General features: G+C 40.3%; 1 protein-coding gene across 2 annotated transcripts in view; it reads left to right on the top strand.

Annotated features, from left to right (window-relative positions):
* Positions 1–25,284, top strand: part of Odad2 (outer dynein arm docking complex subunit 2) — a 156,602-nt gene that overhangs the window by 104,674 nt on the left and 26,644 nt on the right. For both annotated transcript variants that reach the window (XM_036188139.1, XM_036188140.1), the window contains 2 exons: positions 11,826–12,014; positions 16,641–16,862. In XM_036188139.1, coding sequence (XP_036044032.1) covers positions 11,826–12,014; positions 16,641–16,862 — 411 coding nt within the window. The remainder of the gene's footprint in view (positions 1–11,825; positions 12,015–16,640; positions 16,863–25,284) is intronic.

Here is a 25,284-nt window from a genome sequence, read left to right as displayed (position 1 = left end):
TGAGGACTGTGTTAAAGGAGCAAAGCATTAGGAAGATTGAGAGCCAGTGCTCTGGTTGTCTCATAATTTTCATTGAAAACACTTTAAATATGATTGAAGACTCTGAAAAATCAAATTCATCTCTTTCTAGAGATTTTTTTTGTCCTTTCTTCCACTGGTGTGTGTGTGTGTGTGTGTGTTATTTTGTCTGTATTACAGGTTACTAGTTCTGTGACAGTGTGTGGTCCCTGAGGTGTCTGGTTGGCCAATACACTCATTTATTAATTTTTTTGTAGAATTCTTTCTCAGTGGCCTTGCACGTTTGTGTCTCCCACCCTTTAACAATAGCCACTATGGCACATTATGTCACACACTCAACATTACATTTCACCTCTGTCTGCGTAGAGCCTCAGGATCAGCTAAAATGAAAATGCAGGTATATGTGGTATTTTCCTCTCTCCGGGATGGTGCTGAAACCTTGCCAGGCCATTTATGAATGTCTCACTTCCAAGACCTTTCTAATATTTTCTCCAGGGTCTTGTTTGCCTCTGTGGATTTGCCAGCTTCCTTCCAGGTCAAGTCATCCTCCATCTCTTAGAATGGAGCTCAAGGCCTTTTCTGTCCCTGTGTGGTTACTAGGCTGCATGTTTCTCTTGACAACATGCTTGAAATGATGCTGAAGGTCCAGTGCAGGAGCGAGGAGCAGAGTGATTTAGAACGCTACAAAAGTCAACTATTCTTGCTGAAGGTTCTTCAGTAAGGACTCCTTGTTACAAGCCTTCCATTAAGTTTGAGAATTTTTTTCCTTTTTTTGGAAGAAAAAAATTTTTTCTACTCTTTACTATTTTTAAAGTTAACGTAGAAACTAGTGTTCCATCATGTTTTCATAGCCCAGATTTTGCTCATTTTTTGCTGATTATCTTGCTGTGGGTTCCCACTTTCGGAGGGCCTTATGATAGTGTTCCATGTGCGTCTTCTGTATTTGTTCTTCAACTAAACAGCAGCAATAGAGTTCATCATTTTGACACTGATGTTGCAATGTTGGAAGCAGTAACAGCACACTTTGATAATTATCCAGAGAGATGACTCATTATACTCATCATGCATTAAAATAACCTTCACAGATTTAAAAATAATAAATCTCTATCACTGAGATTGAGAGTTGGATAGTTGGGTTCTAAATCATTCTGGATGATTTTGTGCAAAACTGAAACTGAGTAATAGTTAGTTTTGAATATCACAATACAAAGCATAGTATCAGATATTCCTAAGATCTTTGATTCACCAAGTATTATAATATAAATGAAAATGGTTTCAATTGTATGAGTATACACAAAATTATCGACTAATAGCAGTTAGAGGTGTGTGCTTAGCAGTGTGAAAATGATTTCAATTGTATGAGTATACATAATATTATTGCCTGATAGCAGTGAGAGGTGTGTGCTTGTCCGTTCCCCTTCAGGTGTTAAACCAGCTCTGAATATGTAGTATAATGCATGTTGCCATTTGAGTTCTAGCTTTGAACACATTTATAAGAGTAAATAGATACAGCTGAGTAAGTTTCAAGTTTTTTTTTTTTAAATTAGGCTGACTTTTTGATCATGTAAACTATGGGTAACAAACATATTCTCAAAATAGCACCAAAATATCTCAACAGCTGTTGCCATATATTAAGTACTTTGCTATAATCTCTTCCTCATTCTCTCTTTGTAGCAGAAGTTTCTCTTCTGCCGGCCTGTTCCCAAATACCTGGCAGCCACTTTTAAATAATTGACTTCAAGGTTTAATATTACTTATAAATGCTCAGCTGGTAGCGCAGGCTTATTACTAACTAGCTGTTACACTTAAATTAACCCATAATTCTTATCTATGTTTAGCCACATGGATTGGTACCTTTTCTGAAAAATGACATTCTCATCTTGCTTCCTCTGCATCTATCTGACTGGCGTCTCCTGACTCTGTCCTTCCTCTTTCCAGAATTCTCCTAGTCTGGTTGCCCCAACTGTACTTCCTGCCTGACTACTGGCCAATCAGCATTTTATTAAAATAATTCAAGTGACAAATTATTAAAATAATTTACAGTGTACAAGAGCATTATCCCACAGCATTCCCCCCTTTTTTTTACCTAATTAAAAAGGAAGGTTTTAACCTTAATATGGTAAAACAAGAACAGTTATTAAGTAAGAATTACAGTAACATCTCTCTCTCTTCTCTCTCTCTCTCTCTCTCTCTCTCCCTCTCTCTCTCTCTCCACCTTCACAGATGCAGTCATTACAATTTATAGAGGAGAAGTAGCTTACTCAATGTCGTGTTGTTAATGATCATGGACCTAAAATGTATCCCAAATATTCAACCCAGTGCACATAAACATTAGAATGACCTGTAATCTTATGTTGCCAGCTCCCAACCCCATACATTGTGATCAAAATGATTCTGGATACAACTTGGGTGTCTTGGTCTATTTCTCTGCTGAACTTTACCTCACAGAAGTTGAAACAATAAAAATGATTTGTTTTCTATGATTTAGGGCAGTTAAGATGAAGGCACCGATGCCATGTGTGGTGAGGGTTGCTCTCTGTTTCTGAGATGGTACACATGGCAAAAGGCAGAAGGGCAAGAAGGCCTTTCTAACAGGACTTAACCCCATCCACTGGAGCTTGGCCCTCGTGACATAATCACCCCTAAATGTGCTCTCAACTGCTGTCACATTGGTAATCAAGTTCCAGATGAATTTTAGGACCCAAATCATAGCTTTGGGCTGAGGAAATTTTAAGAGTTCCCAGAGTGATGCTAATATGCAATAAAGCTCAAGAATCACCATTTTGTTTTGCTAAAAAGAAATAGCAACTACATTTTTGCCTCTCCAAGGAATTTGCTAAAACAAGAATCATCGAATACATTGCATACATTAAAAGATTCAGACACCTCCCTTAGTTTCTCTAAGTGCCATACAAAAATAAATTCCACAAGGTGAAATCTACATCTGAAAGCTTGCATCAATTATATGGAAACTATTCAGCTTAATTAGTGCCATAAAGGGTGGTTAAAATCCCTTAAGTGCAAGATAAGGGTGTTGTGGATGTGTGGTAATTCACTGAAGGCAAGGAGAGATTTCAGCTGGCTTTAAAATTAAACATAAACACAGCAACCTGACTGCTGAAATTGTGTATATAGTTACTCAGTCCACAGAAGAAGTCCCATATTTAGATTGCAAAAGATAAAAGATTCCCAGCATACTCTTCTGGCTGGGCCACATCTGGGAATCTGTGATAAATTCTGGGTGTGTTTTAAGAGGAACCTTGATAATTGGGAGAGGAGACCTATGAAAACCATTTAATACGGAAATTGGTTAAAGATACATAAATACAAGGGAGATGGGAAAGCTGGCTTCATACATTGGGAAGAATCCACACAGATGAGGGTTTGATACAGTCGATGTGTTTTATATGTGTCATGAGTTTAATAGACTCTGTTGTGCCAGATGGGTGTATGGACCACATACTCACAGAAAGTGTGATGCAAGAAGTGAAGTTTGGAAAACAGTCTCTGCAAGATGAAGGCTCCCTGTTTTGGGGGTTCAGTATTTCATGGGAGCAATTTTTTATTTTGTAATTACCATTTTAAGTGTTCTTAGCCTGATCCATGCAACTCACTGTTTAGAAGCATCTGAACCTAAACAGGAATTCACTTTCCTTCCTAAATCTGGGTTATGAAATACACGTGTTTGTTTGTTAAGTTTTAATATAAAGTAACAGTAAAAATGTATGCAAATGTACATACATAAAATGTAATATACAAATATATGTACATTGAGTTTATAAATCACATCTATTTCAAGATGTATATTTGTTTAGCACCTTTCCAATACATCACTGGCGGAGAATGTTGCATCGTTAACTCTGTAAGCGTCCGGTACACAACAGCACCTCACAGTTAATACAATATTCACTCAAAGTAGAGTCAGCACAGAACACTGCTAAGTGGGAAAAAAAATAAACAACACCATTTTCTGTAATGTTTAAGCAGATTTTCCTGAATTGCGTTAAGGAGTTAGGGAAAAATCAGAACTATTAATTTACACTATTTGTCTTGAGAGCCCGTTAGAGTAAAGCCCCTTCTCAGTGAGTCTGGATTATAAAGCTTGCCTCATTTCTTCTCCTGAATCTAATTTGCATTGCCTTCAGTTCATAAGGAAAAGGATGGTAGATGATATCCTGATTCTGCTTTTCTTAAAACCTGCATTTGAAAGTACAAGGAAATTTGAATTTAAAAGTAATTCTTTTAGGCTGGGGGATTTGTTAACCACTGGGCCAGAACAAGGATCTTATTGTGACAGACCTCTACAAATAATACTCTGTTCTCAAACACACATGGGTTCTACTGAGACCTTTAAAAGGTTTAAGTCACTGACGACACTTTCAGGGTGGGATGTGCCTGCTGAGTTTTGGATTCTCTGACATGCTATTCAAATGCAAATGGAGAGTTCTTGAGAGTTTTATATGCAATGTGCTATTTTTAAAATCATTTTCAAATACTATGTTATGCACCATACGGCCTCTTTTTATAGCTCTTCTGATTCAATTTTTTTTGTCTTAAGTCATATTCTCCTGGCCTTGTATGTGCTTTAAAGTCCTATTATGTGTGTGTCACATCTTCAGAAAACTGCTCGTTCCTTTTGCTGGAGGTAAGAGAGATTCTCATACCTGTGCTCTCTACCAAAGCACACAGTTTTCTGCTCTATGTATTCATCGGTAAACAAGAGCTTGATATTTTACTGCTGGTTAAATCCTAACAAGACATCAGTATTTTGCTATCTTTACATTATCCTCTCATCTGTGAATTCTGCTTGATCTTGTCTAATCTGAATTTGACACACCTTGTGCTACTTCTCCAACAGCTCCACCTCTGAGAGATTCCCCAGGGGTCTCCCTTCTGTCCTCTACTGGCTGCTTTGGGTTGGTCACAGAGCCCCCCCCCCCCCTCGTCCTTTGGTGTTAGGGATCTCCTAAGCTGTGAAGTGTCTTCTGAGAGTCTACAGCTAGAGTTAAGGTGATAAATACAATCGTAAGTGCTTAGGGCTGCGCTCAGTGGAAACATACTAGATTTTGACATCGAAGTAGATTTGTCTGTTCTTCATGAATTTTGAACCCCATGTCTATGCCGTGAGGTCCTAATAATCCCTTAGACTATTTTGTCATAATCAAAGGAAATACATGTGTATGGAGATCCTTTCTAAACTGCAAACAATTGGGCAGTCATTGCTTTTATTACTCTTATTTCTAAGGGTTTTCCCATTACAGACGAGTGTCTGAGTTGTGCAGAGCAGCATTGCACCGTGGTGAAACTGGCGTAGAGCAGTTTCTAGGATATGTGAGAAGGTGGAAAATGTGGTGGCTTTGCCCAGCCCTTCAGCATTAGTGCAAGACAGCTTTGGCAGAGGAATTGTCTTTTCCACCCTCAAATATACTGTCTCCCTTTCCAGAGAGACTACGTGAGGCAAGATGTCATATGTTTAAAATCTTTAAACCTGAAGAGAAAAGAAGTCTCACCTTCAAAACAAATAATCAACTCTTCAGGGGCTGGGGCACTCAGGGCTGGCATTTTTATTGTCCCAAGGACTGCAAACTGTCTGAGCCCTGGGTGGGCCAGGACATGGGTCTCAGCTGAGACTTTGGCTCCATGTGTCTCATACCATCCCCATTAGGAAGCTCTTGGATCAGAGACAGATGTGCTCATTTTGTCATTTTCCCCAGTACAGTTCGAAGGCCCCAGTTTATGCAGAACTGGAAAGCTGGTAGGTCCATGAGGCTGGCTTCAGAGGACGAGGGCAATTCCCAGTCTGACCAGTTGACCTGAATTTACCAATTTAAAGTCCAGCATAGAGACCTTACATTCTTTTCTTTTTGGTATTGTGACTATTGGTATCTATCAATCATCTAGATAGCTAGCTATCTGTTTATTATTTTTGGCAGCACTCAGGAATGAACTTTGGCCCTTGTACATGCTAGACAAGAGCTCTACCACTGAGCCTCATCTCCAGTCCTATGCTGAAGTATTTTGAAGTTGTACTTCTCTCAATCTTAAAAAAAAAAAAAAAAAAAAAAAAAATCAAACAAACATTCATTGACCGTCAACTAAGTGAGGAACAGAACCATATTTCCCAAAGAAGGTTCTGCAATGATGACTGGGGTCCTCTGTTTCTTTTTCTCTTTGGTATTGTTTTGTTTTGTTTGTTGTTGTTGTTTTTATTGTTCCCATGACAAGGTCTCACTATATCACTCAAACTCAAGCACCTTCTCCTTTGCCTCCCAAGTGCTAGGATTAGACATGTGTTACCCTACCTAGTCAGGTATCTCTTATTTTAGAAAGAGATGAGTGAGAGAAAAAAAATCACTGAAACATGATGAACACGAGGCTACAGACACAAATGTCAAATCATGTGTGAGATTTGTTTTAGGGTCATCAGACTCAGCAGCTCCACATCATCATGAGCATGAGGACCAGACTATTCTCCTCTTTTTATTCTGTCTTTCTTGGTGTGGTCAATTATGATCAAACCTTAAGTAAGTAGTAGAGATAAAACTTTCCAAGGGACTCAACTGATATCATCTCATAGCTCACTGGTGATGCTTGAACCCTTAACCAAAAAATGAGCGAGTATCCTGGACATCTATGACAGGCTTAGGTCAGTCGAGGGTCACCCTTGTATTATAGAGAAGGCTCCTCTCCCAATGCTGTATGTGTGTCTAGGGGAAATGTCTTTTGATTGGTGTGTGTGTGTGTGTGTGTGTGTGTGTGTGTGTGTGTACATGCATGCGCACAATCATGTGTATGTGCATGTATGTGTGTGTTCTGAGATGGGAAGAAGACATAATCCTACATGAAGGTGCCTTAAAACAACAAAATTAGAATCCCTATACAATCCATAAATCCCACTCTGGACTTATGTTTATGTCCAGAGAAAATATAGTCAGGGTACCAAACACATGCCTGTAGATGCACATTTATCATAGTAACATTCACAACAGTTAAGATATGACAGCAATATGATGGATGAGTAGTGCTTACACACAATGGAATATTATTTAGTCATAAAGAGGAATTAAGTCTTGTCATTTGCACCAAAATGAATGAAGCTGGAGGACATTCTATCAAGACATTATATCAAGAAATAAGCTAGGAATAGAAATACCAAATGTTCTCTTACATACAGATGCTATAAAATGTCAACATGAACACAGAAAGATGAAGTCAAGTTGGTTTTAAAGAGTTATGGGTGTGTGAATAAAGAGAGACTGGACTTGATGGCTCTGTGCTGTATAAGTGTGTTATTAAATCACCCTCACGTGTTAGTGTGCACAGTTAACATGCCTACCAGTACATAAAAAGACAATGTAAAACTAATCCAGTCCATTTGCAATGTCTTCCTAGTCTTTCTTTATGTCTGGCATGTGTTCTCATGGTAGACTCTTTAGAAGGCCTCTGGGAAGCCTCACATTTAAGGCAGTTTATACTTTGGAAATTAGCTTGACCATTAGACCCCACTTGATTGTCTCAGCTGTGTTAGCCACTTTCCTTAGTCAACAGTCCAAAAATAATACCTTATTTTGTGTCTTGCATGACCAAAGAATTGTGTGTGCATACGTGTGTGTGTGTGTGTGTGTGTGTGTGTGTGTTACATCTCTCTGCCTGTGTTTCTCTGTGTGTGTGTATTTGTGTTGTCTGTTTGTCTGTCTGTGCTTCTGAGTGTGATGTTGCTGTGGATTGAAAGCAGAGCTTTACATTCAACCAGGCAAGTCTTCTACTGCTAACCCAGGATTTTTATTTTTTTAATTGAAGTCCAGCAGTTAGATGAAGATGTGTCTTTATGTATAGTTCATCCTGGGTAAGGTTTCTCAAGTATTTTATTTCAATATACTCTTGGGTTCTACTCACTTCAGGAGAGCCTTCTCTCAATTTGTACTTTAAATTCCTTTCCTACTGCTTTGCTCTTCTTCTTTGGGACTCTGGCGTGTGTGCCATCCCCTCTGCTCATTCCTCTGCAGTTTTGTATTATTTTGTAGTTGCATCTCCTATTTAGAGAAGAAAGTCTTTATTCCTTTTTGTTTTCCTACTGGGTCAGTGTGATTTCCAAAACCAATCTTTCTTTCCTTCCTGATTTTAGATCTTTCATTTCTATTTAAAACTTGTTTTATTTGATTATAATCACAGGTTTATAAGAATATAATTTCTTTTTCTCTTATGGTTCTTAAAATTTTCATTCAGTTCTTTCAATAATATGAGGGTCTAGAGGTGTTGTTCAGGGATGACATGCATACCTAACATACACAAGGTCCTGGCTTCTATCCCCAATAATAACAGTAAGTAAAATAACAATGTTACATTACATGTCCAGTTTGTTTTGTAAGTCTGGTTTCATGTATGCTTATTGTCTATAAACACAGAAGTTTTTTCCCTCATTCCATCTGGCTTTGTTATTCTTAATTCCTATTGAAAATTATTTCAGTTTTTTTCATATTGATCATTTTTTTGCATTTCATATGTACATGTTGTATGTGTGCATGTGCATCACATGTGAGTACACTGGTATATGTATGTGTGTGTTAGGGAGGCCTGAAGTTGATGTCATGTGTCTTTTTCAATTGTTCTACTATGTATTTATGAAGGAAAAATCTCACACTGAACCTGTACTCACTAATTCTACTGTCTACTGGTCTAATGAGTCAATTTGCCCTGGGATCCTCTGTGTCTACCCTCACAATGCTGGGGTTATAGACTGAGGCCTGCCGCCTTTTATGTGGTTCTGGGGACCCAGCTTCTTATACTCAATATTTGCAAAGTAAGTGGGCCATTGAGCCATCTCCCCAACCTCATGTTGCTCATTTTTAAGAGAAGTGAGATTTGCTAGATTTTTAGGAGAGAACAATGGGACAGGATGGTGTTACATATTTGGTAGTTATTTAATTTTTTAATATAATATTCAGGTTTGATAGCATCTTAGTGCTCAATTAATAAAGTGACAACATAAACCAGCGTTGTGAATATAGTTTCTTTTGTATTAGAGTAAAACCTTTACTGTAGAATTTGTGAAAGTGGAACAATTCAAAAAATGATTTTTATGGGCACATTAGAAGCATGTTCCAACTATCAGAAATGGTACTTACATTTGGCATTGAGTAGTAGGCTCCCAGTATGGAGCTTGTCTATTCCCATGGCGATGGGAGAAGGCTGCATTGCCTGTTGCTTCTCACTTGGCCCTTGTGCTTGGGCAGATCTGGCTTGTTGTCCTGGCTTCAGCTTCCACTAGGAGACTGGTTTGGTCTGTTACACATGTGAGCTTGTGTGGGGGTCTCTGAGACCTTCATAACCAGCAGAGTGACAAGTCCTGGGAGGCAAGAAGGCAGTTCAGCTCAACGCAACTCAGTAGCCAATGTTGGCTCAAACATTGGAAGTCTGACCCTAAGTAGTTTATTTTAGGCATATTAAACACAGCAAAATTTGATGAAGATTATTCTGGTGATCATCAACTCAATCCCATGAGCACAACAAAGCATACATAAATCTCTCTGAGGAACAAAGTCAGCTAAATACAGATCAGACATTACTATTACTACACTGAAACTTTATAAAGTCTGTAAAGGTTCTGTAAGTTGACCAAGAAAAAGACATTTATGATAAAGATGTGAGGGAGGATCTGGTGCTGGGCAATCTCTTGCCACACAGATAATGCAAAGGTCATCAGGCCAGAAAACACTTCCTCTCCAGCCTTCTGGGCAGAAAATGGGTTTTGTATTCCTTCCTTTGAAGGAACAACCCTGTGTGCCTACATTCCAAGTTCTCCTAGTACATGTCTGTGAGCTCAAAGACCTCTGCACCCCCTACAGGCTTGCAGTGGGAAAGTCCATGATTTGAGCAAGTGCTAACTGCTAGACACTGGCATGGCTGCCCACCTAGAATTTAAAGTTCAAGATAAAAGATAAACAAAGGAGCCATTCACTACCTATCGTAAGCTGTGCTTTGAGTGAAGTATTTTAGGAACCACTTGACCCTAGTTATCGGCAGAAGCCAGTGGACTAGTGCTTATGTGAAGTATTAGAAGTCATCGAATTGAGGCTAGAGATGAGGACCAGAACTACAGAGAATGCCTTAGTAACCATGTTTAGCAGCTTGGGTTTTATCCTGCATCAGGTGCAACACGGATGAATTTAGGAGGTGTGGGAATGTAAAAACCAAATTGATGATTGATAAAGCTCACATGGCATCTTGCCTTTATGCAGGATATAATCTAGCTTATCAGGTTCAATATCTCTAAACTAGTTTTCAATTTTAAATCAGTTTTAAAGATCTAAACTAGAAACAATCACACCTACTGCGCAAGATTGTTGTAAGGTTTAGTTGGGCTAACAGATTCACAGTTCATACCATGTCTAAAAAAGATGTTAAGCCCATTATTTAAATTAGTCCCCAGCATGTGTCTGCCCTATCCACCTGCTCCTTGGTGTGCTGCCATTCACTGCATTTCCGATTGCCACTCCCCCACACTATGGAGGCAGGGTCCTGCAGCTCAGGCTTCCATCAGATTCACAATCTTCCTTCCTCAGCCCCATGCTGGCATTACGGGCTTGCACCACCGTGCCTGGCTGGAACCGTGTCCTTTCTCAATGCACATCTGATTTCCCCACCAGATGTGCCCAACACAATGGCCACACAGTGTGTGTATCAACATGCCTCATTCACAGATTCTCCATAGAAACCCCTTTGTAACCCCAACTTCCTCTTGAGGTGCTTTCATGGTCATTCTTGGAGACACGCAGAAAGGTGCCAAGTCTAGATCTTTGGAAGCATGCTCCTGGCTGAGGCTGAGGAGGCCAAGCAGGTCACTAGGCATTTTCGTTTCAGCTCATACTGGAAACATGGGGCCATTTGGGAGTCCATGTGGAGCCACACTTTTCATATTAGTGTGCCTTGTGTTCATTGTTTCACTGCTAAACTGTCCCCAGGCATAGTGCTGAGGTATTGCCTATGGTTCTTAAGCACAAGAAGGCTTGGATGTGCTTTTTAGAGAAAATATGTGTTTGACAGGCTTCTCTACATGAGTTGTAGTGCTGCTGGCCATGGTGTTAATGTTAATGAGTTGAAAATATATATATATGTGCATTTCTTTTGCATGATGACTCAGCTGGTAAAGGCACTTGCTACTAAGTCTGACCCCTAAGTCGGATCCTCTGGTCCCACATGGTGGGATGAGAGAACTGACTCCTGCAAGCTGTCCTCTGACCACTAGTATGCTGTGGCAAGCACACACACACCATAAATAAATAAATAAATAAATAAATAAATAAATAAATAAATAAATAAATAAATTAAAAAAAAGAAAGAAAGAAAGAAAAAGAATAAAGAATAAATAAATAAATAAATGTGATTGTTTCATATATCAAATAAGGTGTGCTCAAACTGAACATATGCAATAATGTTATATATTGATCAGTTGTCAAAAATATTGTCCCCAGAGCTAGTTAGAACTCTGTTTTGCCCAAAGAACAATAGTTCACTGTTGGCTAATTCAGTATTGCACTGAATATAACTGTCTGCAGATACTAAAAACCAGCTGCATTTTGTTACCTTCTCAGTAGCTCCTACAGTAATTTTTCAAACCAATCTGTGTATATCTGTTGTGTACCTATTCATTATTACATATGTAAACATACGTATATACATAGAATTTGAAAATACAGAAATATATTAAACTAAATTTTTCTGTTATCTTAAAATATACCTAACAGCCTTGTTATTAACTTCTGCCTTTTGTAAACTAGCCTGAAAGAAGGTGTTTCTCTTTTATCCAGGATGCTGGAGAAATGGTCCGTTCCTTTGTTGGTGGTTTGGAACTGGTTGTCAATTTATTGAAGTCAGATAATAAAGAGGTCCTGGCAAGTGTCTGCGCTGCTATCACCAACATAGCAAAAGACCAGGAAAACTTAGCTGTCATTACAGACCATGGAGTTGTCCCTCTGTTGTCCAAACTTGCCAACACGGTAAGTAGCCCCTGGTTTTCACGGTGTACTCTCAAATCATGGTAGAGTGAAAAGGAAGGAACGTGAAGTCCAGAGATCTGAATTCGGGTCTAGTGCCCATTGCTTATGAAGCGTAAGATTGTCTTCAACTCGTCAGGCTTCCCTAAGACCAGCGAACACAAAGACATAGTTTACAAACGAGATATTAATACGCAAGGTCTTTGTCAAATAAAGGTTTTTTGTTTTTTTTGTTTTTTTTTTACTATTTGTTGTTGGCAAGCAAAGCCATGGCAAATACAAGAGCTGCTAGGTAAGTGCCAGCTGTCATTTTCCCTGCCCTTGTCATTATTCTTAAGGTGCTGGTCATTCCAGCATTAGAGGCTGAACTGTTCCACTCCCAGCTTAGAAGCCTGGACTGTGTCGGTCTCGAGCTAGAAGGCTTTAGTGGTGTTACACTCTTTATTTAAAACTCTGCCAGCTGAAGCAGGGCCTTGAGACAATGACTTAACCATGCCCAGAGGGATCTGAACAGAGCTGGAGTACCAGTTAGCAGTGGTGGAGCAAAACAGAAATGCAAACACTGGCAGAATAGTCGGTGTAGGACACCCACCGTTTCTAGGAGGATCTGTCAGACTCAGAGGACAACACGTTCTCTGCGTCAAGAGAACAGGACAATGGAAAACCACATCATACTCAGTTATGCTGTTCCCACATGATGTAATTCTAAGTAAAAAGTCTAGTTTACATAAAGAAAATGCAGAAAGGATAGTAGAAAGTCTGGTGGATGCCCCTATGTGTGCTGTTCTGTCTTCTCCCATTCAGAAATTAAGGTGGAGCCGGGCAGCGGTGGCGCACGCCTTTAATCCCAGTACTCAGGAGACAGAGCCAGGTGGATCTCTGTGAGTTCGAGGCCAGCCTGGTCTACAGAGTGAGTTCCAGGACAGGAACCAAAACTACACAGAGAAACCCTGTCTCGAAAAACAAACAAATAAATAAATAAATAAATAAATAAATAAATAAATAAATAAACAAACGGATAAATAAATAATTAAAAAGTGGGATTTGCTCCCTGCAGGGTAAGCACTTGCCATTCAAGTATGAGACTTCAGATCTCCAGCCCCCACATACATGTCAAGTGGATATGTTGGCCTGTCTGTAATCCCAGAGCATGAGAAGCAGAGATGAAGGACCCACATGGCAAACTTGGCTAACCATAATACCTGAATAAACAAGACCTGGGTTCAAGTGAAGACCCCACCGCAATTTATAGAGTTGAAAACAATCCAAGTAAACACAAACAGTCAATCTCTGGCCTCCAGGTACACCTGTATGCCATACACTATACATGCAAACATGTATGTATGTCACACATATACACATGCAAAAAAAGGGCACAGGAAATAAATATAGGTTGAAGAAGTAGAATTAATTCACTTGTCCCAATCAAATGAATTAGTCCTTGAAGAATATCCATCACCCTTTACAATAGCCACAAATGATATAAAATACCTTGGGGTTACTCTAACTAAGCATGTGAAGGACCTATATGACAAGAACTTTAAGTCCCTGAAAAAAGAAATTGAAGAAGATGTCAGAAAATGGAAAGCTCTCCCATGCTCATGGATAGGCAGGATTAACATAGTAAAAATCTTACCAAAAACAATCTACAGATTCAATGCAATCCCCATCAAATTACCAACACAATTCTTCACAGATCTAGAAAGAATAATACTCAACTTCATATGGAAAAACAAAAAACCCAGAATAGCCAAAAGAATCCTGTATAATAAAACAACCTCTGGAGGCATCACGATCCCCGACCTCAAGCTCTACTATAGAGCTACCGTAATAAAAATGGCTTGGAACTGGCATAAAAACCAACATGTGGACCAACGGAATCGAATTGAAGACCCTGACATTAACCCGCACACCTATGAACATATAATTTTTGACAAAGAAGTCAAAAATGTACAATCTAGAAAAGAAACCATCTTCAACAAATGGTGCTGGCATAACTGGATGTCAATGTGTAGAAGGCTGCAAATAGATCCATATCTGTCACCGTGCACAAAACTTAAGTCCAAGTGGATCAAAGACCTCAACATAAATCCAGTTACTCTGAACCTGATAGAAGAGAAAGTAGGAAGTACTCTTGAATGCATTGGTACTGGAGATCACTTTCTAAATATAACACCAGTAGCACAGACACTGAAAGAAACAATCAATCAATGGGACCTGTTGAAACTGAAAAGCTTTTGTAGAGCAAAGAACATGGTCAAAAAGACAAAGCTACAGCCTACAGAATGGGAAAACATCTTCACCAACCTCACATCTGACAGAAGGCTGATATCCAGAATATATAAAGAACTCAAGAAATTAGACATCAAAATGCCCAACAGTCCAATTAAGAAATAGTCTATAGAACTAAACAGAATTCTCAACAGAGGAAGTTGAAATGGCTGAAAGACATTTAAGGAATTTCTCAACATCCCCAATTATCCGGGAAATACAAATCAAAACGACTCTGAGATACCACCTTACACCTGTCAGAATGGCTAAGATCAAAAACACAGAAGACAGCTTATGCTGGAGAGGATGTGGAGCAAGGGGAACTCTTCTTCACTGCTGGTGGGAATGCAAGCTTGTACAGCTACTTTGGAAATCAATATGGTGCTTCCTTAGAAAATTGGGAATCAATCTCCCCCAAGACCCAGCTGTAGCATTCTTGGGCATATACTCAAGGAATGCTCAATCATACTACAAGGGCATTTGCTCAGCTATGTTCATATCAGCATTGTTTGTAATAGCCAGAATCTGGAAACAATCTAGATGCCCTTCAACTGAAGAATGGATAAAGAAAATATGGTACAAATACACAATGGAGTACTACTCAGCAGAGAAAAACAATGACATCATGAGGTTTGCAGGCAAATGGATGGATCTAGAAAGAATCATCCTGAGTGAGTTAACCCAGACTCAGAAGGACAAACATGGTATGTACTCACTCATAGGAGGATACTAGATGTAAAACAAAGATGACTAGACTCCTACACAACTCCAGGGAGGCTGCCTAGAAAATGGGACCCTAGGAAAGACACAGGGATCACCCAATGACAGAGAAATGGATGAGATCTACATGAACAATCTGGATGACAGTGTGAGTAATGAAGGGAAAGATTTGAGGGAAAGAAAGCTTAGGGGTGCAGAAGATCCTAGCTGGGTCAAGAACAGAAAGGGAGAACAAGGAATAACAGACCACAATAAATGAAGACCACACGAGAACAGGAACAGGCAGAATGCTCGAGAGGTCCCCAGAAATCCACAATGATACATCCTCTGTAGACTGCTGGCAATGGTCGAGATAAAACCTGATCTGACCTAGTCTGGTGATCAGATGGCCAAACACCCTAACAGCCGTGCTGAAACTCTCATCCAATAACTGATGGAAGTGGATGCAGAGATCCTCGGCCAGGTCCCAGGTGGAGCTCTAGGTGTCCAACTGTCGAGAAAGAGGAGGGACTGTAAGAGCATGAATTGTTGAGACCAAGATTGGAAAAAGCACAGGGACAAATAACCAAATGAATGGAAGCACATGAATTATGAACCAACGGCTGTGGAGCCCCCAGCTGGATCAGGCCCTCTGGATAAGTGAGACAATTGAATAGCTTGAACTCTTTGGGAGGCACCCAGGCTGTGGGACCAGGACCTGTCCTTAGTGCAAGAGCTGGCTGTTTGGAACCTTGGGCTTACACAGGGACACTTTGCTCAGCCTGGAAGGAGGGGACTGGACCTGCCTGTACTGAATCCACCAGGTTTAAATGAATCCCCAGGGGAGTCTTGGCCCTGGAGGAGATGGGAATGGAGGGGAGGTGGGGATGGGGGCGGGAGGGGGAGGACAGGGGAACCCATTGCTGATGTGTAAAATTAAAACACAAATATAATAATAATAATAATAAAATTAAGAAATTTTAAAAAGAAAAGGACAAAAAAAAGAATATCCAATATTCTGGAAACATTTTCATCATTAAATAACAATAATTTATAAGGTTTTTTTTTTATAGTTCTTTGTGTGTGCATGCACATGTGTGTGTTGTGTGTGCATGTGTGTAAGTGTGTGTGTGCCATGATGTGCACATGGAGGTCATATGATAACTTTCACCATGAGGGTACAGGATGGAACTCAGGTCATCAGTCTCAGTGGCAAGCCCATTTACCTCCTGGTCGTCTCATGGACCCTGGTTGTAAGGTTTTGTTATGGACAATCAAGCTTCCTGGAACAAATGACCAATGCTGGACATCTGTCTCATCGTTGACAGCACTGTTTACATTCAGCTCACAGAAAATACAGTAAGGCTGGGCTCTTTAATCCCACCATACAGGAGGCAGAGCCAGGTGGATCTATGAATTAGAGATGAGCCTGGTGTACAGAGTGAGTTTAAGGTCATTCAGAGCTGCATCATGATACTCTTTATCAAAAAAAAAAAATCTTTTTAAAAGAAAGAAAACCCAAATTCCAGTTCCTTCAAGGTACTTCCCATGTAGCCACTGAGTGCTTCTGCTGCCTCCCCGGCATCGCAGAGGGTGATAGGCATGAACGCAGCCTTACAGAATCACTGTAGTACACACTCATTTCTCTCCCTCGTGCAGAATAATGACAAGCTGCGGCGCCACCTGGCAGAAGCTATCTCACGCTGCTGTATGTGGGGAAGAAACAGAGTGGCCTTCGGTGAACACAAGGCGGTGGCTCCATTGGTGCGTTACCTAAAATCAAATGACACCAACGTGCACCGAGCTACAGCTCAGGCCTTGTACCAGCTCTCGGAAGACGCTGACAACTGTATCACCATGCACGAGAACGGCGCGGTGAAGGTACGCTGTGGTCTGTGGTCTAGTGCAAGCCTGTAAATGTAGGCTGGAAAGACATAAGAACATGGTTCTACTGATAGGGGGCTGGGGAGATGGCTCAGCGTGTAAAGTGCTTGCTGTGAGCTGCTCAAGCACGAAGACCTGAGTTTGGATCCCAGGAACCATGTAAAAGCCAGGTGTGGTACTTTGGGGGGTTGGAAGGTAGAGATAGGAGGATCCTGGGGGCCCAATGCAGAGCTAGTCTAGCTGAAATGTTAACATTTGGCCTCTATGAAATGTCAGCTTCTGGGCACACAGATACACACACACAAAGAGAAGAGCATTTCCATGCATATGCCACCTCCACAATACAACCTTTTTACTAAAAGAGCTCTTTGGGAACACAAAACTATTCATCAGGTCACAGATGCATCTGAGCCTTGCTTATCATGGTTTGTATTATAAAGATGTACAGAGATGGAATTTCCCTAATCAGAGCCTGTGTGGGATCTTAGTAAATGAATCATTCCTGAGTTTGAATTAAACAATGTGTAGCCCATGAACATTCATGAATCTCTGTGATGCAGTGTTTCACCAGCACTTAGTGATAAATGACAGATACATCCATTGCCATCAATGAACAGCAAGAGAGTGGCTGAAATGACTCTAAACTAAGGCTCTGATAGCTTTGACATCCTAACGAAAGATCAGTCCAAAGATAGATTGTTTAGTTTTGATTCTGCATCGGTTTTATATACTTTTTGCTAATATATGCTTAGGAGAGACTTCTGACACAGGCTTGAAGTGTACCTATGTATTTGAACCACCTAAAACATTTTTATTATAATCAATACAAAAGCACTCAGGACACTGGATGTGTGATACATGTCTAAACCCAACACTTGAGAGGAGCCTAAGGCAGGAAGATCATAATTTTGGGGGTCATCCTGAGCTAAGTGGTGAGACTCTTTCTCGAAAACCCGAACAACCTCCCCCTAAAAAGCAAAAAATAAGAAACATAAAGAGTTTAGAGTGCACTGACCTGTATCGTGAAAAACCAAGAAAAATACTCTTTTTGTAACTTGTCCCTTTGCATAATATAATTTTATTGTTTGTTATATTCATTCTGAGCCTTTGTCAACCAAATGCATTTGCATTTGAAATATAAACCCAAAGATGATATTTTAGACAAGAATAAGAAATCTCTAGCTAGTTGTCTCTAGTCAAATCTAGATGTGTCAGTACAAGACATCTGATTAAGAATAATGCTTTTAAAATACACACTGGTAATTTTCAGTCCATTATTTTAATTCATCCTTCAAACTTCCTATGGCTAAAAATGAGATGTTAATGTTTCTGACATTAAACCCAATTCACATTTAAATGTGCCAATCTTTCCATTATAAATATGTTTTATGGCACATAAGTTAGATGTATGTGCTTCTTCAAGCAAAAATTAAAAAATCTGGCATCAAAAGTAACTTTTTAACTAACACATTTTTAAAGTACATCATAAAAAGAAATCAGCATGCTAACTTCAAGTAGCTGCAGGGCGACATACGTGCTGTCCCTTTTCTATGACCACATTCACACTTTGAAAGAAGAGAGGCCTGATTTTAAGTCACGCGTTCTGCAGCTGAACAAAGCCTGCACTGCCTGTGGTGTTTAAAGTCTGCAGGGTTTAAAACTGAAGCCATTAAAGATAAGTCACCTTGTAAGATGTCTGGGGTAGAACTGAAAAAGTTTTCAGGTTCGTGTTTGTGTTGTGGCCTATTGTCATGATGGCCTGCACAGATACAACTCTCAAAGATTTCTTCTGATGCAAGACAATAGATCAAGACAGCTGATGAGCTGATGGTTTAACCCTGTGTTCAGTCATCCATACACTGCAGGTGTGTTAGCAACATAAGGCAGAAAATGACGAAGACAAGATATGAAAGGGACAGTGAAGACGTGCTAGGCTCAGGGGACTTGGAGCTTTTCCTGCGGGATTCATAGGGAACCTGTCCAGCAGTCTCGCATTTGCATTCCTAACTATCTGTCCGTTACCAAAGGGTAACTCAAGCGAACAGGGTTAGGGGAGAACAATAAGTTCATCTTAAACACTAGCAAAGTGTCTGAGGAGATGGCTCAGCTGGAAAAGTATCTGCCATGGAAGTATTAGGACCTGAAGCCAATCCACAGTGCCCGTTTGAAAGCTGGATGTGGTGGTACAAGTCTATAACCCCGGGGCTGGGGAGGCAGACATGGGCAGATCCCTGGACCAGCTCATTGGTCGGCCAGCCTAATCAAATCGGTGAGCTCTAGGTTCAGGGAGAGACCCTGTCTCAAAAGCCAAGGTGGTGAGTCACAAGAAAAACACCTAACATTGGCCCTTGCCTCCATGTGCACCCACATGCACATGACCCCAGATGTACATGTGTGCACACCCATGAGACTTACACATACACCACGCACACAAATTAAACACACAAATAAATACATGCATAAGATGATAGAAGCTGGCCTTACCATGGGAGGTATCAACACAAATGTAGACTGCAGCCAAGTTGCCCTTTCTTCTTTCCCATCCTGCCCAGAGGACCAGACCTCACGGGACCTTGGGAGAAGGATATGGTCCGCTCTTTGCTGGCCTTTAAAGCCAATAGGTTTGACTCCATGGGAGCTTCTAGAATAAATAGTTTAGGAGCTACTTTGATTTGGGAGTAAAGGAAAGCCTCCTGAGTTAATTCAGACCTTGTGTTAATAAAGATTCCAATAGACGAATAAGGCAAGAAAATGTTGGTATGTAGGTAGGTGTTTCTGTTCCATGAGGTAAATAGGCCACATTAAACACATGGTATCTGGGCTTAGTTTGTTTTTGCTTTTGTTGTTGTTGTGTACTTTAAACTCAGTTAGCTTCATTCACCACTCTTAGGATGAATTCCTGGCTGTTCTCCTGGTTTGGCTTGGTTTGGTGGGGCTAGGTAGCAAAGCAGGACCTGATACATGCTAGGCACAAGCCTGCCCACCAAGCCCCCTTCTTGACTATTGTTTTTGTTGTAATTGCCACCTCCCTGCTCCAGTCAAAGCCTGACAGTGTGACTCCTCAGCCTGGCAAGCATCCCTGCTGTAGCTTCCAAAGAGCAGAGATCAGCAAGTTCTGTCGCAGTCACCAGAGTGGTCCTGTCGTCCTAGCCATGAGTCATTTATGGTAGGATCAGTTCCTATGTCCAGGAGTTTTCCCACCTGCATTGGCTGCCATTGTGCCACGCTTCTGCCTCACACTGACATGCTCCCCAGCAGGCATGTGAAGTGCAACTCCAGGGGCATGGATGAGAGTTGGCTCCTTCATGTGTTCATTGTGAATGTTGTGTCAAAACAGGATTATCTAGTAGACATGGAATGCCAAGCCAAACATGGTAGTACATGCCTATAATCCCAAGACCTGGGAAGCTTAGGCAGAAGAATGATCTAAGGCCAACCTGGGCTATAAAATGAGACACCCTCCCATCTCAGAAAGCCAAAATCAAACAAAAAAAAACCCAAAAATGTCACATGATCCAGGCACATAATAGTAATTTTTCTGAGTCACAGTTTAAGGAAAGATTATAGTAGGTAATGTTGGTTTTAGCAATGAGTTTTTGCTAGTCCAGTTTATCCAAAATAGTTTTAAACATATAACCAATATAATATAGCACATTACTTCTTTTTGAATCAAGTTTTCAGAATTTCGTATGTGCCTTACGGTACCTGTCACTGTAGACTAGCCACAGTGCTCAGTGAGTGACTGGTGGTGTCTTTACCGGATAATGTTAGTTAGAGACCAGGAGAGTGGGATGCTTCACGGAGGCACAGGGTCATGAGTAAGGGTAGACTCAACACTTTTACCACACAGTTTAGAGAAACATGGGGAGCGTTTTTGTTTCTACCTTGGGGACATGTAAACTACAAAGAGCCGTCAAAGAAAACTTGAAAAGTTAACTGGTTACCCAGGAGTTCTAGGATCGAAGAAAGAACGGGGTTCAGATGGTTTTAGGTTGACAATCAACCAAAAAGGTCAATGAGGATTTCCTAATTCCATTATGCTGAAAAATAATCCTGTATCTGAGGCTTCCCTGGTTAGGACCTCTTTTAAGTCTACAAATGACTCCCTGCCCTAAATATAATGGGATGAGAATCCTTCAGCCAGACCCTCTGTGATTTGGGGGTTTGTATCATTCCAAAACCTTGTGACTGTGGACACAAACATCTGGTGAATACTAGATTGAAGTCAGATACATCATAGCTACTTCCTAATTGGTGCAGTTTCATCTGGAGGTGAATAAGAAATTAAACACCACCAACCCTTCACTAAGGCAGAAAAGAAGTGATCAAGTTGAAGGCAATGGGCTTCTTGGGAAGGCCTGGAGTCTTTATCATGGAAACATGGCATTTGTTTTCATAAATGTCTGTACCGGGCAAGCAAAAGCTGCTATGTGGCTGTACCTCAGGGAAAAGAAATTGAAAAAAGAAATTGCAGAAAATACAATCAACAATATGTCACATGCTTGCAGAGTCAAGAGCAATTCAGTTTGGACAGAGCACAAAGGGTCGCCTTGGCCACCTAGACTCCAGTCATGGAGTGGCCAGAGAGTGAGCAGAAAATCCAGAATCTGCCCCAGAGTTCTGAAGCCTAGCATGGGGAGAAAAAAGAGACAACTTTTTTGTGAGTCAAGTGAAAGGACATCAGAGACAGAGCTCATATGGGTGGATCCTCAGTGCCTGTGATTAATGTTTAAGTATTTTCTCTATCCATGAAAACTCCTAACTGAACATTATCATTTCAAACCATTTCCCCATATTTCAGATATTCCTGAGCATTAAGATTGTCTACTAGTGTAGGAATGGCAGGTCCAGTAAATACACGCCACAAAGAGACTTTTCTCTGATGAATGTGTTTCCCTTGCATTTTATAATGTGATTAATTTTTATTTTCTCTTTGATCTTAAGAAAGTGTTCAGCAACATTTGCCTCAGATGTTTTCCTTATTTCACTTTTTTAACCTTTTGTTTTGTTTTGTTTTGTTTTGTTTTTCGAGACAGGGTTTCTCTGTGTAACTTTGCACCTTCCCTGGAAGTCACTCTGTAGCCCAGGCTGGTGTCGAACTCACAGAGATCTGCCTGCCTCTGCCTCCCAAGTGCTGGGATTAAAGGTGTGCGCCACCACCGCCTGGCTCCCTTTTTTTAACTTAAAGAGATCTTTATAGCATGATTGAAGGATAATAGCCAGATGCATTTATATGTTTAAAGTGTGCACTCTTACAAATTCTCTCTCTCTCTCTCTCTCTCTCTCTCACACACACACACACACACACACACACACACACACACACACACACACGGTACCCCTTGATGATCTGACACCCCCGCCTGGGTCCAGGCAGCATGTCCTTGGTTGTCTTGTTTGTTTGACTTCTACTTTGGCTTAACCATTTTCACATTCATCCATGTGCTTACAAGTATTAAGAGTTCTCTGTGTGTGAGAGAGGGGGAGGGGGATATATGCATGTTCTCATGGATGTAAGGGTCTGTTAGTCCAGGAATACACATGTAGAGGTCAGAGGTCAATCTTCAGTGTCACTTCCCACGCCCATCTGTTTGTCTGTTTGCTTGCTTGCTTGCCTGTCTGTTTGTTTGTAATGAAGTCTCTCTGCAGCCCTGGCTTGGGGCTCTAAGTAGCCCAGGTTGACCTCAAATAGGATATACATCCTGCTTCTGCCTCAGGATATCCAGCTTTAATCCGTGGTGCTCAGCCAGGATGCAGGCTGTTCTTCCAACTTTGTGGTGTCTGCTGAGACTTTCTTTGCAGATGAATATGATGTGGTCCATTTTGGAAAAAGTTCTAGGAGGTACAGAGTAGTGTTATTGTTTTTAACTTTTACAAACACCTCTCACCAAGGGCCTACACTGTCAGCCACCACAAATACATGAATTACTACTATTTAAAAAGGAAAATTCTTAATCAAATCCAAGAAATAAAATTAAAAATCTAAGTTCATACTGGAAAGCCTGGTATTAAAACCACCCTCGGTGTCTCATAGCCTATCACAAGTAACAGCACCCATTGTTACAGCCATGTAACTTGTTAGGACTGAGAACACACATAATATTCCTATTATAATTGGAACACTGTCCATGATTACGTGTAGGTTGTGTTCTGCGGCTCAATATGTCAGTGTTTCCCACAGTGTGGTCCTCAGCCTTATTTAATTAAAAAAAAAAAAAAAATGAGTGTAAGTTGCTCCCTAAGCCACAGGAATTTCAGTGTCAAGAGAGCTAGACCAGCCTCTCCGTAAGTCACTGCAACAGGAAGAGAGAAACTGGCCTTCAAAGGAAAACAGTTAGAAGAGCCCAGAGAGTGATAGATAAATCTTATGAAAAAAAGCTGAATTCATGCAGTAAGGTTCGATGGTGCATTTAGAATGTTCCAGTGTGTGACATCATGGGCATACACGTGGACAGTTCCTTCATAGGGACTTGGGGCAGTCAGGAAGTTGGAGAACTTGGCTTTTCAGTATCCTTGTGTGTACAGTCATTTTAGGCTACTGTTTTATTTGTTCCTTACCAAATGTAAATAAATAAGGAGAGCATGCTACTTAAAATTACTGTCTTCAAAGTTACAAGCTTTCAAAGTAGGAACACTGAAACAGAGTGATATGCCCCTGTCAATTCAATTCACAATATTCCCTGTGAAAGGATCTAAAAGGAGATGTTTGTGATAGTATTTGATGGTCTTCTACAACATCCTGACCTGTTACCCTGCAAAGAGGAAAACACGATGTATGTTTAGGGTAAGTAGACAAGGCCACTGTGGGTGGGAGGCAGCTGGCCTAGGTTCTCCTTACATTAGTTAGGCCTCTGCTGGTTGCTCAGATTGCCAAGGACTGCAGAGAAATGTTTCCACTTCGGAGGGCAGCAGGCAACAACCTCACCCGGGTGCTTGTTAGATGTGTAGAATCTTGACCCCGCTCACCTGTTAGATTGAAATCTACACTTCTATGGGGTTTCCAGGGTAGCCAAAGTTGGAGCAATGCCAGACTCAAGAGAACCTGTCCTTTAACATAACGTAGACAAGATAATGTGTCTACACTAAATATTCCTTCCATGGCTGACTACCAGACATCCAAATTCACACATACCTGTTTTTCTTGCAAAACAGAATTGATACATATGAAAACTGACTAGTTTGTGTACCACTAAATTAATTTCCTTATCCTTACCAGATCTGTTATATGAAAAATTATTTTTTTTAAAAAAAATTCTAGTTTAAAAGAAGAATGTGTGATCACTGCTTTTCTAAGTGTTCCTTAAATATTTCATATGACCACCCAAAACTACCTGTTAGATGAATCCCATGAGTCTTTGACTGAGTAAAGGAAGCTTTCTGTTCCTGGCACTACTGTCATATTCCTTCACATCTCACAGAAGTGTCACTATGTTGTAATGGCCTAGAATTTGATGAGCTTGTCCACATTTAGACTATTAATCTTCTTAAATAATTACTACTCTTTAAAAACTTTAATTTCTAATGCCAAGTTCTCTAGCTACCTCTTGGTAAGAACAAATGCATGCCAGCCAGCTGCTCTTTCCTTTGTTTTCTGGGTACCACACTACAGCAAACTACAATTATGTTCAAATGACATATTTATATGGCTTACTGGTAGGGCTTATCTATTACCCGTTATCAGTGGTTCAGGTGGCCTTTTTCTAACCCTTGGAATATTCATGCACAGAGCTGTATGTTGGTGGGTTATTTCCATTTTATTCTGACACTTTGAATGTCATAATGAATGGCTTTGACCTATTTTTTTTTAACCTATTGCACTGGTTTCTAATTTGTTCCAAATGGCTTTAAAATTTATTTTAGGTACCATTCTCTAGTTTATTCTAGAGAATATATAATGTATTACCTTAAGTGTAACCACACTCACTGTTTACAAATTCTTAGAGCAGGTATTCAACATTCTGAGAAACTTGCTAGTGAGTAACTTTTGAAGACTCCTGCACATACCACAAGAGTGGAAGTAGGTAAGAGTGCTGCCAGAAACACTCTCGGCATGCCTTTGGTGGGTGTGATGACCAACTAATGTGGGCCATACACCCAGAAGCAGAACTGGAGTCGAGAAGTATATGCACAACTAGTCTTAGTAATTATTTTAAATGATATTTTTACTCTGTTATTCCATGCCGAATGAGAACTCAAATTAGAACTTAGATAAATAGTATTGCTTTTTCAGAATTTTAATTAACTGACTTGATTTTCCCTCTCGTTATTTAAATTTAAAGACCTCACTACAGATAATTACTCTGGAGACAACTACTTTATATTAATCTGTCTAAACATGATCCATGGCTTTAGAGGCTCTCCACTTTCCTTCCTTCCTTCCTTCCTTCCTTCCTTCCTTCCTTCCTTCCTTCCTTCCTTC

This window comes from Onychomys torridus, chromosome 5, assembly GCF_903995425.1.
Source record: "Onychomys torridus chromosome 5, mOncTor1.1, whole genome shotgun sequence".
NCBI lineage: Eukaryota > Metazoa > Chordata > Mammalia > Rodentia > Cricetidae > Onychomys > Onychomys torridus.
The sequence above is the reverse complement of the archived record's forward strand: the minus strand, read 5'-3'. Positions and strand labels throughout refer to the sequence as shown.